The sequence below is a fragment of the Erpetoichthys calabaricus genome, chromosome 15, assembly GCF_900747795.2.
Source record: "Erpetoichthys calabaricus chromosome 15, fErpCal1.3, whole genome shotgun sequence".
Lineage (NCBI taxonomy): Eukaryota > Metazoa > Chordata > Cladistia > Polypteriformes > Polypteridae > Erpetoichthys > Erpetoichthys calabaricus.
This window is the reverse complement of record NC_041408.2, coordinates 25,676,016-25,692,105: the sequence shown is the minus strand read 5'-3', so window position 1 is coordinate 25,692,105 and position 16,090 is coordinate 25,676,016. Positions and strand designations below refer to the sequence as shown.

Genomic DNA, 16,090 nt, shown 5'->3' with positions numbered 1-16,090 from the left:
TGATCCAAAGGCATATCCTTAGCGTACGTTCAGCCGCAACACCCTTCACAACACGAGCAGTATTATACAACTGGGAAGAAAGAGATGTAAACAAGTGCGGGGCAGGAAATAAAGAAACAAGTATTGTTTTTAAAAAAGTTTTTAAAGTAAAAGTGAAAATAATGCATATGTAACAATTCACAAGAAAATAACAATCTCTTTAAATTGTAGATTGCCTGCCTAAGGTAAAGTCATCCCTGATGAATGGGGACGTGGGAATGAGGGGTCCTTTCATCGGATTAGCGCTATTTCAGATGTGGAATGGCAAAATGGGGAGGCAGCTTGATGAATGAGGTCTCCAGGACTTAAAACAAATCCAAATCATATTATATGATATCATCTAATGTGAAATTTTACTCCATACTTCTAGAATTTTTATTTTTATACTGTATTGAGGATTTATTCTGTTCTATGTATTGTACTGTATTGTATTGACCCCCTTCTTTTTGACACCCACTGCACGCCCAACCTACCTGGAGAGGGGTCTCTCTTTGAACTGCCTTTCCCAAGGTTTCTTCCATTTTTTCCCTACAAGGGTTTTGGGAGTTTTTTCTGGTCTTCTTAGAGGGTCAAGGCTGGGGGGCTGTCAAGAGGCAGGGCCTGTTAAAGCCCATTGCAGCACTTCTTGTGTGATTTGGGGCTATACAAAAAATAAATTGTATTGTATATCCGGTAAACCAAAGACAGGGGTTGGCGAGCAAAGTGAGCAGGGGGCGGAGCCCCCTAGTATTGAACAAAATAATGTTAAAAACAGAGTCAACTGAAAATGCTAAGCAGGAAAGTACTTGGCACTGGCCATGCCACTTATGAACTTATTCAGCAGAGTGTATAAAATTACAAATGAACTTGCAATAAACAATGAAAAAGCAAATAAAAACCAAAAAGTACCTTACGCATGTCTGATCAATGGCAATGTCTTTGGCTTGTTACAATGCGATCCTGGAGTGTTGTGTTGTGCAGGAAGAAGCTGAAGTTATGTTTGATGTTATCTGTTGATTTTGTCCCCTCAGGCATATTTGTTGTGAATCAAAATAATGTGGGCTTTATTTATGTTGTAATCATGCATAGGCCTTCCAGTGAAAATCCAGTGGCCTACTGCTGAATTTGTCCAGGCATTGCAGTCTGGTTATTTATAGTGCACATTCTAATACTCACAGCTACTACTTGTAATAGATGAAACACATAGGTCAAGAAGGCCCTAACTGGAGTGTATTTTAATGGTATTAATTAAGTCAGCAATTAATTAAGTTGGCAATATTAATGCAATTCAAGTTCTAGTACTTGCTGTATGATTTCAGCTAAGAATCTGAGTGTAAGCAGGCAAAACCAGTGTTGAAATTACACACTGTTAGAATTTTATTACATAGATTTCCATCCATCCACTAACTGATTACCCAGTGGCTTCGCTCACTGAGTGTAAGGGAAAAAATAAAATGCAATCTATAATTTATTAAACAGTAAAACATTAACATTTAAGAAGTAAATATACATTGTGCACCACTGGAGTGGTTTCGGGTAAACTACATTTTAAAGGCGCTATAACACAACATGTAAGTAGTACTAACAGCAGCTAAAATGTATTTGGATCATTTCTCGGTAGCAGATCCCGTGTGAAGGGCACTACACGACCGCTGTGGTATAGAAATTATATTTTCTATTTGATCGTCCAAATTTCTGCCTTAAAATAATTCATCACAAAAGCAACCTTGAATGTTGCGGGGTTTTAGTGACCTGAACTCACCTTAAGGGACAGTAAATAGTTGTGCAGGGCAATTTACAAACAGAGTCCTGCTTCGATGGCACCGATTTCACTCATTCACAAAGTTTTCCACTATACCAGGAGCCAAAGGGATGCTTGAAGTGTCATAAACAATGCGAGAAGAGAGGACGCTGCCCGAAACTGCGAAGCTCTCGACCCGGCGGAGCAGCCCGACATTCCGCACCTGCCAGCGTCCACTTTGTTCTCACGACCCCTCGTCTTCACATTGTTTACAGCTCAGCACAGTTAAAAAGTAGAAAGACGCAAAGCTGTTTCCTCATCTCTTCTACTATCAAGTACTACCAACTAAAAAAAAGTTACAATGTGGCAGTTTCCGTGACAGTCATGTGGACGAATGGTTATACGTAATTTCCATATCATTTACATTTACATCATTTAGCAGACGCTCTTATCCAGAGCGACTTACAACAGTGTTTTGTTAGTTTTTTTCGCATACCCCTTGGGGTCAGAGTGCAGGGTCAGCCATTGTACAGCGCCCCCTGGAGCAATTACAGGTTAAGGGCCTTGCTCAAGGGCCCAGCAGAGTAGGATCTCTTTTGGCACTGACGGGGATTCGAACTGGCAACCTTCGGGATACCAGCACAGATCCTTAGCCTCAGAGCCACCACTCTGCCCATATCGCGTGGTCACACATAATTTCCATTTCAAACGCGAAAAGAATTTTATATATATAGATTTATTGAAACCCCTCATACCAATTCAAGGTCACAGGAGGACAAAGCTCTTTCTGGTAGCATTGGAAAAGCTGAAAAGTGCAAGATACTTCATAACAGCACACTCATACTAATACTGAGCCAATCTAAAGCTGACCATTAGCTGATCTATGTGCCAGGAAGGAAGGAAGGACAGGCATCCTGGCCAGGATAAAGGAGGGATTCTTGCACAGCCAGGAGGCCATAATGGAGGAACTGGGTGAATGGGCACACCAGGAACAGCTCATTTCCTCAAACGACAGGTGGCAGCGTTCCTCAAGGCTGAACCCGACTAAGACACCCACAGGGTGCCGTGAGAGTTGGAGTCTGGAAACACAGCCCTGTCAGGGTCTTTGGAGCACTGCATGACACTGGAAGCATTTTCTTGGTCAAATTTAAGAAGAGAGCCTGCCAACTCACTTAATAAAGTCAGACTCGGGCGACAGCAGGCAGCACCCTAAAAGAGGTGGAATGTGACAAGTGCTATTTGTGCATTTTGGATGGTCATTGTATGAAGAAGGTGTCAGAACCAAATAAAAATCTTTTATTTGAACCCAGAATTGTTCTTGTGCATTATTGTGTCTGTGGTTTGGGGCTTAGTGACGCCCCCTTGCGGCTACACCAAGTGTGCATATCTTTGGATTTGGAAGGGGGGAAAACAAACAAGAAAGCAAATGCAAAAACCAGATAAAAGCACAAATCACACACAGTAAATGATCAAGCTTGGATTTAATCCCAGATTTCTAGAGTTGTGAGGCTACTGCTCTAACCTCTGTGACACCACATATTTATTTTATTATATAAGACTGACAGCTTTCTTACATTTTGTAATATATTAATGTGCTACAAACTGTCTTCACAAGGGTGGTTTACCTGCTTTAAGGAGCCTGGAAGATCATTGACCCAGTGCAAACTGTAAATAGAAGAAACAAAATACAAAACACATTTAGAAGAAATGGATTTGTACCTTTCGGATGATTATAGCTATTATTGTAAATAGTGCAATTACAACAGACTTTCAGGCAAAATATGTTTTGCATGTATTCTGAATGAGAATGCAGCCAGCAAACAAAACAACAGGATAATCCCTAGAAATGAACACAAAAACAAAACCTTTACATGACAATCCTCCTATTGTTCTCAGTGGACACTGGAGATGAAAACAACTACCCACTAATTTGTTTAAGCAGGTCTCCTGTATATTAATTTATGACAGCAGCAATGAGTTAGAAATTGTTTACTGCTCAGCCTCACGGAGCCACGTTAAGAGCGGATAGGTAAATGCACACAATTATGCTGGCAATCAACAATAAAGAGGAAGAGGCATGCTGCGCTAACACCTGGAAAAACAAAAAAACAAAAAACAAACCCAGGCATCCTTCTGAGAGTGCACCATCCATAAGCATTATCTTGATCATTACAATACTATGAAGCAAGGGTCTTTACAAAGCAAAATGGGGGATAACTTAAACAGGTATTCAAATGCAAGTGCTCTTCCCAGCACTGCTCTTAATATGTTAAAATTCAATGAAGTGCCTTTAATATATCCCAATGATCTAGTTATTAAAATAAATTACTAAAATATGTGGTGATTGGAATTTACTGAAAAAAAAAATTGATCTATAAAAAAAACTTCTTACTTCCATATAGAGACAACTATACAGCTCCAACATTAAGGGAAAAGGGAAAGTAATGAAAAGAGGAACCTCAAGCTGCTGACAACAAGATCAAATGTATTCTCTTTGAAGGGAAGGAATTCTTCATCTGCTAAAACTTTATGGGTGGGAATATCCATCTCTGCTGTCATTCTCTGTAAAATCAACAAAGTAAGATTTCTGTTTAAAAGTGGCAGACTTTGAAAGCTAGAGCAGTCCAAATTTCACAGGTTAATGAAATATGCAGATACTCTGCTCTGATTTAACATACCACTCTGAAGATGTACCTGAAAGCTTGACCTTTCTAGACAGTGTCATGTGCGTGTGCAGTTTAAGGGCCACCAATCCAGGGGGGGGGGGTGACGCTGAGTGATTACTTTTTCTCTTTTCCTCCCTCTGCAGACTGGAAGACTGACAGCTCTCCTCCACCAAGGTCACTTCCGGTGTCCATCCAGCTGGATGCACCTCCACCTGGCTGGCTGCCATATGACCGGAAGACCCACTATCTTGTGCAGTCACAATAGGACTGCAGTCTGACAAGAGTTGCTCTTGCATTTTCATGTGCTTTATTTTGAAGTGCAATTTTTTTCAATTATAAAGGACTTGCCCACGGATGTCACAACATTCTGAATGTCTCTGTTTATTTTATTACAACAGTCAGACATTTTCAGTTCACCACTGATCAAGTTTGGATGCACAGAGTTCAATTAATTTCCAGACATCTCAAAATATCAGAATACTTTTCGAAGAGGAGTATTTTAATTTTAGTTTGTATTTCTAAAGAGTTTACTTCTGGTCTAGGCAAACTACAATGAAATGCAAGTGGGATGCCAGACCCAATTAAAGCACAAGAAACCCACTCTTTGTTTAGACAACATTACTTTTTACACTAAAAAATGGCAATCTCCATCTCCCATTTTTAAACTTGTTGAACCTAATTCACAATCATAGGAAGATGGACTATATCCAAGAAGCATCAGATGCAAAGTAAAAATAAACCCTGGGGTTGGCACTAGGGGTTAACTAATGAATACTTTGCTAATACTGTATAGTACATTAGTTGGTCAATTACTAATTTGATTAAATAATTAATTTGGGAAGTTAAAAACGCAATGTTACATTAATAATTTCAAGGCTGGTTTTGACAAAAGTCAATATCAAGGGGTGAAAGACCCAAACCATTGTTAAGTGCAGACATATGTTGCCTAGAGTATATTGTTTGCTTTTATCCACTAGATGGCAGCAAACCCCATGATAATATGATGTTATTTCCTTAACAGTTTTAGAAAAATATTTGCTCTTCTAGTAAATTTTATAACAGATTAAATAAAAGAATCGGAAAGTATTGCTATAAAACTAAATCCAGTACATTCACAAGTGTTTTTTTCCGAAGTGGTGGCGAAGCATTGTGAAGTAGTGGTCATTAATTCTGTGTCATTACTCCATGGAACAGAGTTGCAATTCCATAGCCATTTTTTTTATTGTTCATCCTTTTTTACCTGTGTGAGTTTTTCTCTGGGTACTCCATTTTAACTCTCATATCCCAAAGGTGTACTTGTTGCTCTAATCTGCAGTTTGGTAAATTTGCCATTTTACAGTATATGGTCTTTTTATAGAAGTTTTAAATGCTAGTACCCACAGAAGAATCTCCGAATGTTGTTGATGCAATTCTTGAATGAGTTTTAATTTTAAAGGGAAGAAACAGTACCATCTGCGGTGGGTTGGCACCCTACCCAGGATTGGTTCCTGCCTTGTGTCCTGTGTTGGCTGGGATTGGCTCCAGCAGACCCCCGTGACCCTGTGTTCGGATTCAGCGGGTTGGAAAATGGATGGATGGATGGAAACAGTACCATTGATAACATTGAATTATCAAATTTTAATTTGTGTTTAGAAGGTACTACTATGGTAAAAAAAAAATAACAGCTATATAATATCAATACACACACACATATAATAATCTCTTTCTGTTTAAAAAAAATGATAAAAGAATAAAGTAACTTATGCAAAACAGATAAACACAGTTACACCAATAACATTTTCTTTAAAATTAAAATAAGTTCTACCCCATTTTGATATGAAATAAGATTGTATGCTTTGAAATATAAACTATATAATAAAATTAATTTCACTATGAAATTTCAATTTGGCAAATATTAAGATAAACTGTCATTATTTTCTTGGTGCCCAACTTTTATAATTTCTGCTTGAACATATTAATTAGTTCTATAAATACAACAAACTAAAAAGATCTCTGTGTAAAAATGATAACTTAAAAAATGGTACCCACCAAGGCCTTTTCATTAACATCCACAAGGAAAAGCGTGTCAATGGTTTCCTAAAATGAAAAGAAGTTTATTCCATTACAAATACCATACATATAAATGCATTCACCTAAACAAATATGCTAGTAAACATATTCATTTTTGTGAGGGATGGTCAAGATGTTGAGTGCTTCTGCTGAAAAGTATACATTTTTAACTTTCTAACTAAATATTACCTGCTTAATAATGAAAGAACAAATGAATGATGTGGTGTAAGTGTTCATCAGAACAGTTTAAATTGTATGTAAGTTCTAACCAAAGTCATTTCAAAAAGAAACAATGTTTACATTGTTACAACAGTTATAAAGGCAAACATAAATGAACTACCTTAAGTGATAAAGCTTTTGACTGAAAATTCTGTATACAGTATACAGTGTCTTGTGAAAGTATTCATCTCCATCTGTGTTTGTCCTGTTTGTCCTGCATGGAATTAAAATGGATTTTTGACAGTTTGGCACCATTTGATTTATACACTTTAAAGGTGACACAGACAATAATTTACACAAAAAAAAACACAGAAATCAGGAGTGTGCATAGATAATCACGCTTCATTGTGGGAATGGTGTTCTCGGGCTGTACAGTGTTGTATTTGCGCCACACATGGCGTTTCCCATTATGGCCAAAAAGTTTAAATTTAGCCTCATATGACCAGAGTACCTTCTTTCATGTGTTTGGAGAGTCTGACACATGCTGCAGGGCAAACTTCTAATGTGTTTTCTTATTTTTTTCTTTAAGCAATGGCTTTTTTCTGGCCACTCTTCCATAACGCCCTGGTCTGTGGAGTGTTTGGCTTAAAGAGGTCCTACGGGCAGACACTTTAATCTCCGCTGTGGATCTTTGCTGCTCCTCCAGTGTTATCATTCGTGTCATTGTTGCATCTCTGATTAATGCCCTCCTTGCATGGTCTGCAAGTTTTGGTGGCTGGCCTTCTCTTGTTAGGTTTGTAGTGGTGCCATCTTCTTTCCATTTTGGTATAATTGATTTAATGGTGCTCCATGGGATATTCAAAGTTTGGGATTTTTTTTTTATCCCGACCCTGATCTATACTTCTCCACAACTTTGTCTCTGACCTGTTTGGAGTGCTCCTTGGTCTTCACATTGGTTGGTTAGTGGCGTTGCAGAGTCAAGGGGGCTTTCATAACAGGTCAATTTATGAAAACACCATGTGAAACTTTGATTGCACAAATGTGGATCCTAAACAACTAATTATGTGAATTATATAGCTTCTGAAGTTAATTGGTTGGATCAGATTTTATTTAGGGATTTCATGGCAAAGGGGATAAATACATATGCACTGACAACTTCATTACATGTTTTATATATCTATAACACATCCATATGAGTGATCGCAACCTGATTATTTGGGTGGTTGCATACCAGGTAACGCTTGTATTTGGTCGGCCAGCTGGCAAACATCTGCCATGACCTCTCACAGACATACTAAACAGTACCTGCCAAACAGTACAAAGAGTACTCGACATGTGTTTCGCCCTAATTCTGGGCTCATCAGGCATACACACTCTACTGCACTCCCTCTCGGGAATCGAACCTCGGACGTCAGTGCTAGAGGCGAAGCCCCTAACGTTGCGCCACGGCGTGTGGTTCGATCTAATAAATTAACCACATGCCGTGGCGCAACATTAGGGGCTTGGCCTCTAGCGCTGACGTCCGAGGTTCGATTCCCGAGAGGGAGTGCAGTAGAGTGTGTATGCCTGTTGAGCCCAGAATTGGGGCGAAACACGTGTCGCGTACTCTTTGCATTATTTGACAGCAAACTATTTCAACTATATATATACATACACACACACATACGGCGGCACGGTGGCGCAGTGGTAGCGCTGCTGCCTTGCAGTTAGGAGACCCGGGTTCGCTTCCCGGGTCTTCCCTGCGTGGAGTTTGCATGTTCTCCCCGTGTCTGCGTGGGTTTCCTCCGGGCGCTCCGGTTTCCTCCCACAGTCCAAAAACATGCAGGTTAGGTGGATTGGCGATTCTAAATTGGCCCTAGTGTGTGCTTGGTGTGTGGGTGTGTTTGTGTGTGTCCTGCGGTGGGTTGGCACCCTGCCCAGGATTGGTTCCCTGCCTTGTGCCCTGTGTTGGCTGGGATTGGCTCCAGCAGACCCCTGTGACCCTGTGTTTGGATTCAGCGGGTTGGAAAATGGATGGATGGATAGACACACACATACATGCATACACATATATATATATGCTGTTTATTACAAAATATTAAATCTAGACAGTTATTCCACTAGTTAGAGTTTTAATATACTGTTTTAAAAAGAGTCACTGATTACATCTAAAAACTCCTGTTTTTGTGTTAAACCATTTGTAAAGTTATCTCGCTTAATATTTGGATAAGTGAGGTCTTCCTGGTTACAATATCTCCCTCTAAATATGCTTTTTCAATATAATTAAAATTATGTGCATTAAAACTATTATCTGCACTGTGAGTTTATAACAGTTTCCTAATTTAAGTAATCTATCCGTAATGCTTCCAAGTTGAATCCAAATATTCTAAGACATGGCTTATCATCCATTTGAAGCAGAAATGCAATTCCTCTTTTACATAAATGACAACTCTCCACCTTTTCAATTTTAGTGATCTTTCCTAAATAATGTGTACCCTGTTTATATTATATTTATTACCATCCCTCTGATTTAGCCCAGTTTCTGTTTCTATTGTAACATCATAATTATGTGCCACTACATACAACTCCAGACTCAGTTATTTCATTCTAGCTACACTCAGCATTAAGATAAGCATTTTTTAATGTACTTTATATTGGCATTATTGAAATTTCAGTTATTTTGTGTAAAAGACGCTATATAGGCGCCTGACCCGACACAGACTCACACCAGGAGGCACGTATAAAAACAAAAGAACTTTTTATTTTCTTCACCTGTGGGGCACGTCTTCCCCGTGATCCCCACAGGCACAATACAGTCCCCAGTACACAAATAAAGCACTCAAAACACACTCTTCTCTGGCACCACCACTCCTCTTCCTCCTCCTCCATGCTTCATCCTCCTCCTCCCGACTCTGGCCATCGAGTGGTGGTTGCTGGGCCCTTTTATAGTCCACCCGGAAGTGCTCCAGGTGGTTGATTGCCAAGTTCCGGCTGCGCTTCCGGGTGTGGTGAATATGCTGCCCATACGGGCTCAGGAGTCCCAGCTCCAGCACACCCTGGCGCCGCCTGCAGGACCCAGCAGGGCAGCACCCAACTCCAATTCCCATGGAGCCCTGCGGGAAACCGAGGCACTGCTTCAACCCAGGGTGGCAGCCATCTAGTGTTCCGGGGGAGGTATTGCACAGTCCATGGCTGCTCCCCCTGAACATATAGCAAAGGGGCGTCCCGGCTGTACGCTACACTTGTATATATAAATTTATACCATTGTCCTTTTCATTATGTAAAATTATAAACCTGGCCTATTCTAAAGTCCCTGCCATCAATTCCCTAGGTTCAACTAACTTACTAATATGTGCCACCAATAAATTGGTGACCCCTTGGTTCAGATGTAGCCTACCATAGCAGTACAGGTCCCATCTGTTCCAGAAAGTGTTCCAGAAACCTATGCTCTCCTAGCCTACACTAACATATAAGCCACGTGTTAAACCTTCTAATCTCCTCGATATTGCATGGCACAGATAGAGCTTCTGAGAAGACCACCTTGTCAATTCTAAGCCTTCGTTTCGCACTTAACTTTTTGACTGAAGATCACAGAACTGGCATCCCACACATAATTATATTATTTGTTCCAGTGTGGAGAATAACCACTGGACCTACTCCCACTCTGGCCAGGAGCCTATTTACTGGACTGTGGAGTTCTCAGACCTGTGCATCAGGGATATAACACACTATTCAAGACTTTGTCCATTAAGAAAAAAAAAAGACTCTTAATACCCCTAATAATATGAATTCCCCACTGCGATTTATTCCCTCTTTCTGGGGACTGATTTCATGATGATCCATTGTGGCTGCTCATTCCTGCTTACCACCTCAAAATTATCAGAGTCACTGTAATGTTCTGTCAGATCCTGTAAATGAATGAACACATCCAACTCTGGGGTTGATGCCTCTGAACAGTTTGCAGGGATTACCTTGCACTTCTGTCCAACAATGATCCATAAATCTCTACCTATATGGTGTGGATTTTCCTTATAAGCCAATTTAGGGTTCAAGTTTAAAGGAACTATAGTAGTTAATACCGAACCTCTCTGCACAAATGTATTAAAATAACATTTCTTAAGATAAACTTAAATATTTATACATGCCTTCTTTCCATTGCTCTTCATTTACTTTAAGTTGCCTGTCAAATAGGTCTTTCTCTGAACTGAACTTGAAGTTTAATATTTTTCAACTTGAAGTTATTTCTTTGCAATCATTGGTGTACATTCATTTGCCACATTCATTCTAAAGTGAAGCACATGTTATAACTTTTAAAAGATATCTAGCCTCCTCTTGCCTTTTATAATGTAGATGAAGGGTTACCAGGAACTCTAGTGGTCCTAATGTGTGAAGCCTTAAAAATTACCAAACATGTCCACTTTAAAGCAGCAAAGATTTTAATTTAAGAAAATGTGGCTTTTGTGTTTCTGAGACATGCTTGTGACAATCTAAGTAAACTGGAACTAATACATTTTATCACAGCTTGCTGGTCGTAAGGGAAGGATATATTCTTGCTCGTATGTTTGTTTGCAAGGGGACATCGAGGGTGGAATTATGACAACTCCCACCCTTTTTGCTTACCTATATTCTGCTTATTTTCCTACTTTTGCTTCTGCCATTGTGGTTCTTCAGTGATTACGTTTTGTCGTGGCTTATAACTGCAGACAAAAGTACACTCAAATGATTATTTTGTCTTAAATTGTGGCTATGTTTTTGCCAATTACATTCTATGTTTCTGCACTGGCAATCGGAAGGTTGCCGGTTCGAATCCCGTAAATGCCAATAGGGGCTCTGCTCTGTTGGGCCCTTGAGCAAGGCCCTTAACCTGCAATTGCTGAACGCTTTGAGTAGTGAGAAAAGCGCTATACTGTATAAATGCAAAGAATTATTATTATTTTCTTATTTTACATAGACTATAGAGTGAGATTCATGCCAAGTGGCAGTGTGAAGGTGAGTGGAGTTTCATTGAACTTTATAGATGTAATACATCTGATTATACTGCAATGCATTTTTAATAAAAGGACTAGATTTTTAAAAAACCAAGTCACCTACACGTCACACTTTCTAAGGAGTGTCACATGCTTGCGCAATAAAAAAAATACTAAGAAAATGAAAAAGGCAGATTATGCGATAGAGCTCAACAACGATGAAACAGACTGAAGCACCGCAAACCAGTTACCATATGATGAGTCTCTCTTGCTGAAGATACAGTAATAAAAGATCTGAGGACAGTATTTCTAAGAGAGAAATTTCACTGAAACTAATCAATCCATAATGTGCAAACTCTATGAAGACCCAGGTACTGTGAGGTAGGAATGGCATCTCTGCGATAGAACTCTGCCTTATGATAAAACATCTGTACAAAAAGTACTAAACTTCAACCTCATTTAAAATAAATGCATGCCTATAATATCTATTCAGATCTTTTCACTTGATTACAATTTTCCTCTCGCTTAAGCACCAAAGCACATGTGTGCATTATCATACAGGCTTTAGTAGGCAATATATTTGCAGAATAACTAAGTAAAACCCCAGAAAGTGAAAGAAGTGATAATAAGTTGGATTTTTTTCAGATATTATTGTCTGATTATCCACAGAACAGAGACAGTAATTCATGTCTGAATAATCACATTATTGAATAATGTCAATAATGGTGATTGTCGATAACTTTCCAAAGTGAATCCATGTCCCTGTGTCTGAAAGTGTGCTTCAGACAAAGACAATCAGCGAAATGAAGCATGGAGCTGGTCACCTTTGAATTTCACAAACACGTTTTGCTTTTCTTCCTTCTTAAAATGACATTGATACACTTTTTTTGCAATATGTATGCAATCGCAAAACACATATATCAATACTTGATAACACTTTTGGCTTCAAAAATTGATGTATTCAGCAAGTTGTACAGATTTTTTTCACAATAGAACCCCAGTGCCCATAAGGTCCATTATAAAATGCAAGTGTAGGCTAAAATTTTAAAAATATGGTAAATTTTAGAAGGTAATTTCAAGGGCAAAGTACCGTGTATACTCGCGTTTAAGTTCTCCCACGGATAAGTTAGGGCTCAATTTTACCGTATAATTTCTGATATTTTATAATGTCGGTTGTATAAATTGAATGTGTAAAACTCACGCTATTGGTCCAAGAGATTATGATATGCTAAGGCCCACCTGAGAGAGTAACCACAGAGCACACTGCCTTTATTTTCTATGTATTGTGGCTACGTGACCATACAGTAATACCCAAACTATTGCGAAGCAACTTTTGCACTGTTTTGTGTTTTTTGTATCTCACACCTTCATACACCTTTATCATAAAAGCACCCCTTATCTACGATGGAGCGTTCGATTAGAAGAAAATATGAAGCTGGTTTTTAATTAAAAGCCGTTGAAGTGATGAAAGAAATTGGTAACTGTGCTGCTGCAACAAAATTCGATGTCAGAGAAACTGGTGTGAGATTGGAAGAGACAAGAAGATGTAAAAATAAATAAATAAATAAATAAAATTAAAAAAAAATTTAAGTGTTATATTTTTGAATGGGCGTATAGGTCGGGGTCTGATTTTATAATCAATTTTTTGGGTTTCAAGACCCAACGTATATGCGAATATATACAGTAATATACACCATGACTATGAACAAATACCTTTGACCTGAAAAATGACAAAATTATCCTTAAACTTTACTTCTGTCTGTTTCCCTAAATGACTACCTTTCTTTTTAGCCCAATGCTGCTGTTTTTACACTACCTGTTTAAATGTATCCCTGAATGTGGTCTTTACACTTGCTTTCTCTTAGCTTCTTTTTGGTGTACCTCCTTTGGAATAATTAATAAACCCATTGTGCTGCTGAAGCATTCACACCAATTTAACATATAAACTGCTTACCTTATTCAGATGTTGAACTATGTGACTCCTACCACACCCTATCTCCAAGGCTAGAGGGAAAGTCCTGAAGACAGAAAAAAAGATGGTTTTAATTTAATTTAACATAGTGCAGTCCGATAATATCGTATACTGAAATACCTACTTCATGTGAATAAGCTATGCTGCATGGCTAGGGTTCCAACATTAAACCTAAACAAAGGACTGTCCACGGGGTGACAGATTCAGAGACCAAGTTCCACATGTATTTTAGAATCCAGCAACAAGGCCCAAATTGGTTTAATAATTCTAGCAGACTGTCATCTAAACCACGCTAGGTTTTTAGCCCAAATATGACTGGATTGTGAACCCAAGATCATTAAACACAGTGATGCTATTGAAAAGAAATTAAGAACTCACTATGAATATGTCATTTTACCATTTAGTCTTGAATATCATGTATTATATTTTCCAATTTTTTGTACATGAAAATCTATCACGGTCACTGTTATATATGTATGCATTTTAAAAAATGAAGTCACAGCAGAGTTACTATACAGAAATAACTTAAACTGATGCATCTTTTACTTCCAAAACATACTTAGAATGGAAAAGAAAAGATTTAATATCCTACCTCGCAACATCAAATATTCTGTCTGCAATTCTGCTGCCAACCTAAAAAAAGAACAAAATAAAATGGATCTTTGGAAATAGTGCCTGCTGCTAACGATGGGTCCTTGTTGATTTATGGCTTTGTGGACCTTCATATTTACAGATTACTGAAAATTAATATTGTAGGCAGCAGTGAAGATTAAAGATTTTCTGTTGTCACTGTGGTTCGTTTATTTAATAAGCTTTGCACTCATATAAATAGATTCCTTTATATACATTTTTTATTTCTGATTATTATTACTATCAATATGTTACAGTGCTCACTTTTATTATGCATTGCTTGTCTCTGTTTTCATTCTTATTGCACAGTATATAAATCCATAAGAAAGTATTTCTTTGGTTCTGCCTGGAGAAAGGCCAAGAAAATGTAATGTTTTATACAAACATCTTTTGTAAAGGAGGGACAAATTCCTAGTAAGACACTAATTGATTTATTGTATGAAAACAATATTATCCTAACATTACAAAACATTTTACTACATCTTGGCATTTTGAGACTCCAGCACTGCTGGATCCTGGACACACTGGAGAATCACATTTGGTTAACTAACTCATCCCTGGGACTGTTCAGTTGCAACACTCCATAATCTTCCACGCTCCAAACTTCTGCATGTTCCGACAACATGTGGAGAAGATGACAGCCAGAACACCTCATGTGCTCCAGTCATCGCTGTAGACTTATACTATGGGCCCCCCCAAAAGAGACTGCTGGTAGATTTGTATGCTGAAGGATTATTATTTGTGCTGTGATTCATCTGTGTTATCCATGTGGTTATTTTATCATTGTTGTGGCTGTGAAGTGGCACCGTAAGCAGAATGACCTTTCCGTGGTTTGATTCATAGCACTGAACCTGGTCCATCTGAGAATCTAGCATTCCTTGCCTGGATATCACTATCACAAAATTCTTTACCCATAAAATTTTTCTTTCTAAACATTGAGGCTACTGAGATCTTGTGAAAACTGCCTTCACCCTGCCATTAAACTTCACATCCCTCTTCTCTGCAAAATGCTATTCAGTTTTATGGAGCCATCTTCAGTTCACACATGCCTTTGGCTCCTTTGCCATTCAAATGACGTGCTTTGTAATGTACCTTGGAGTGGTGCTCGAAAACTACTATTAAACTCTTTTTTGATTTATTAACACTTTATTCCAAGCTAAATAGGGATCTTTTCCCAGTTACTTTACAGAAATGAAACTCTTAATTATTTATCTGTCTCCTTTAATCTCTCCTTTGCCACAACAAACAGTATCAAAGTAAATGTGCTCTATTGTGGGCTACTATCCCATTCAAAGTAGTTTCATGCTCTCTGTAAAAGAAACTGAAAAATTGAGCTATGAAAATGAATGAATGAATGAAAGGATGGATTGGTTGGTTTTAAGTTATGACTGATCATTAACTTTAAGGACAGCAGGGTTGGGTAGTGTTTAGTACTGCTGCCTCGTGAATCCAACATCCTGGATTTGAATCCTGTCTCTGGTACTGTAATTGTTTTTGTGGAGTTTGCATGTTCTTGTTGTGTATTTGTGCATGGGTTTTCCTACCACATCCCCAAAGATGGGCAAATTAATTTTGTCTAATGTGTAGGTGTGTCCATGTCTGTGCCCTGTAATGGGCAGGTGCATTTTCCAGGGTTATTCACTGATGCTCCCAAACCTTTCCTACTGTGTCAGTGCTAACAGGACAGATTCTAGTCCTCCGTGACCCTGAATTGGATTAAGTTGGGAATGCAGTTGTGTATTAAATTTAATGCACACCTTCAAGCATTGCATGTGTATGCAATGTATGTTTTGCAAAGTGTATAATGCAAAAAATATAATGTAAAATAAAGCCTAGCAAATCTTTTTGTAATATTAAAAATCATTGTAAAAAATTAAGTGTTTTGGACTGCTGATTATGAAAATAAGAC

General features: G+C 38.4%; 1 protein-coding gene across 3 annotated transcripts in view; it reads right to left on the bottom strand.

Moving 5' to 3' along the window:
- ndufaf5 (NADH:ubiquinone oxidoreductase complex assembly factor 5) overlaps positions 1-16,090 on the bottom strand; it is a 43,663-nt gene that overhangs the window by 25,982 nt on the left and 1,591 nt on the right. For 2 of the 3 annotated variants that reach the window (XM_051919697.1, XM_028820146.2), the window contains exons 2-6: positions 14,144-14,184; positions 13,534-13,597; positions 6,454-6,501; positions 4,218-4,321; positions 3,385-3,424 (exon numbers count right to left, since the gene is read on the bottom strand). In XM_051919697.1, the coding sequence (XP_051775657.1) occupies positions 3,385-3,424; positions 4,218-4,321; positions 6,454-6,501; positions 13,534-13,597; positions 14,144-14,184 (297 nt within the window). Of the gene's footprint in view, positions 1-3,384; positions 3,425-4,217; positions 4,322-4,453; positions 4,524-6,453; positions 6,502-13,533; positions 13,598-14,143; positions 14,185-16,090 lie in introns of those variants that run through there. The other variant, XM_051919698.1, reaches the window with a different exon arrangement.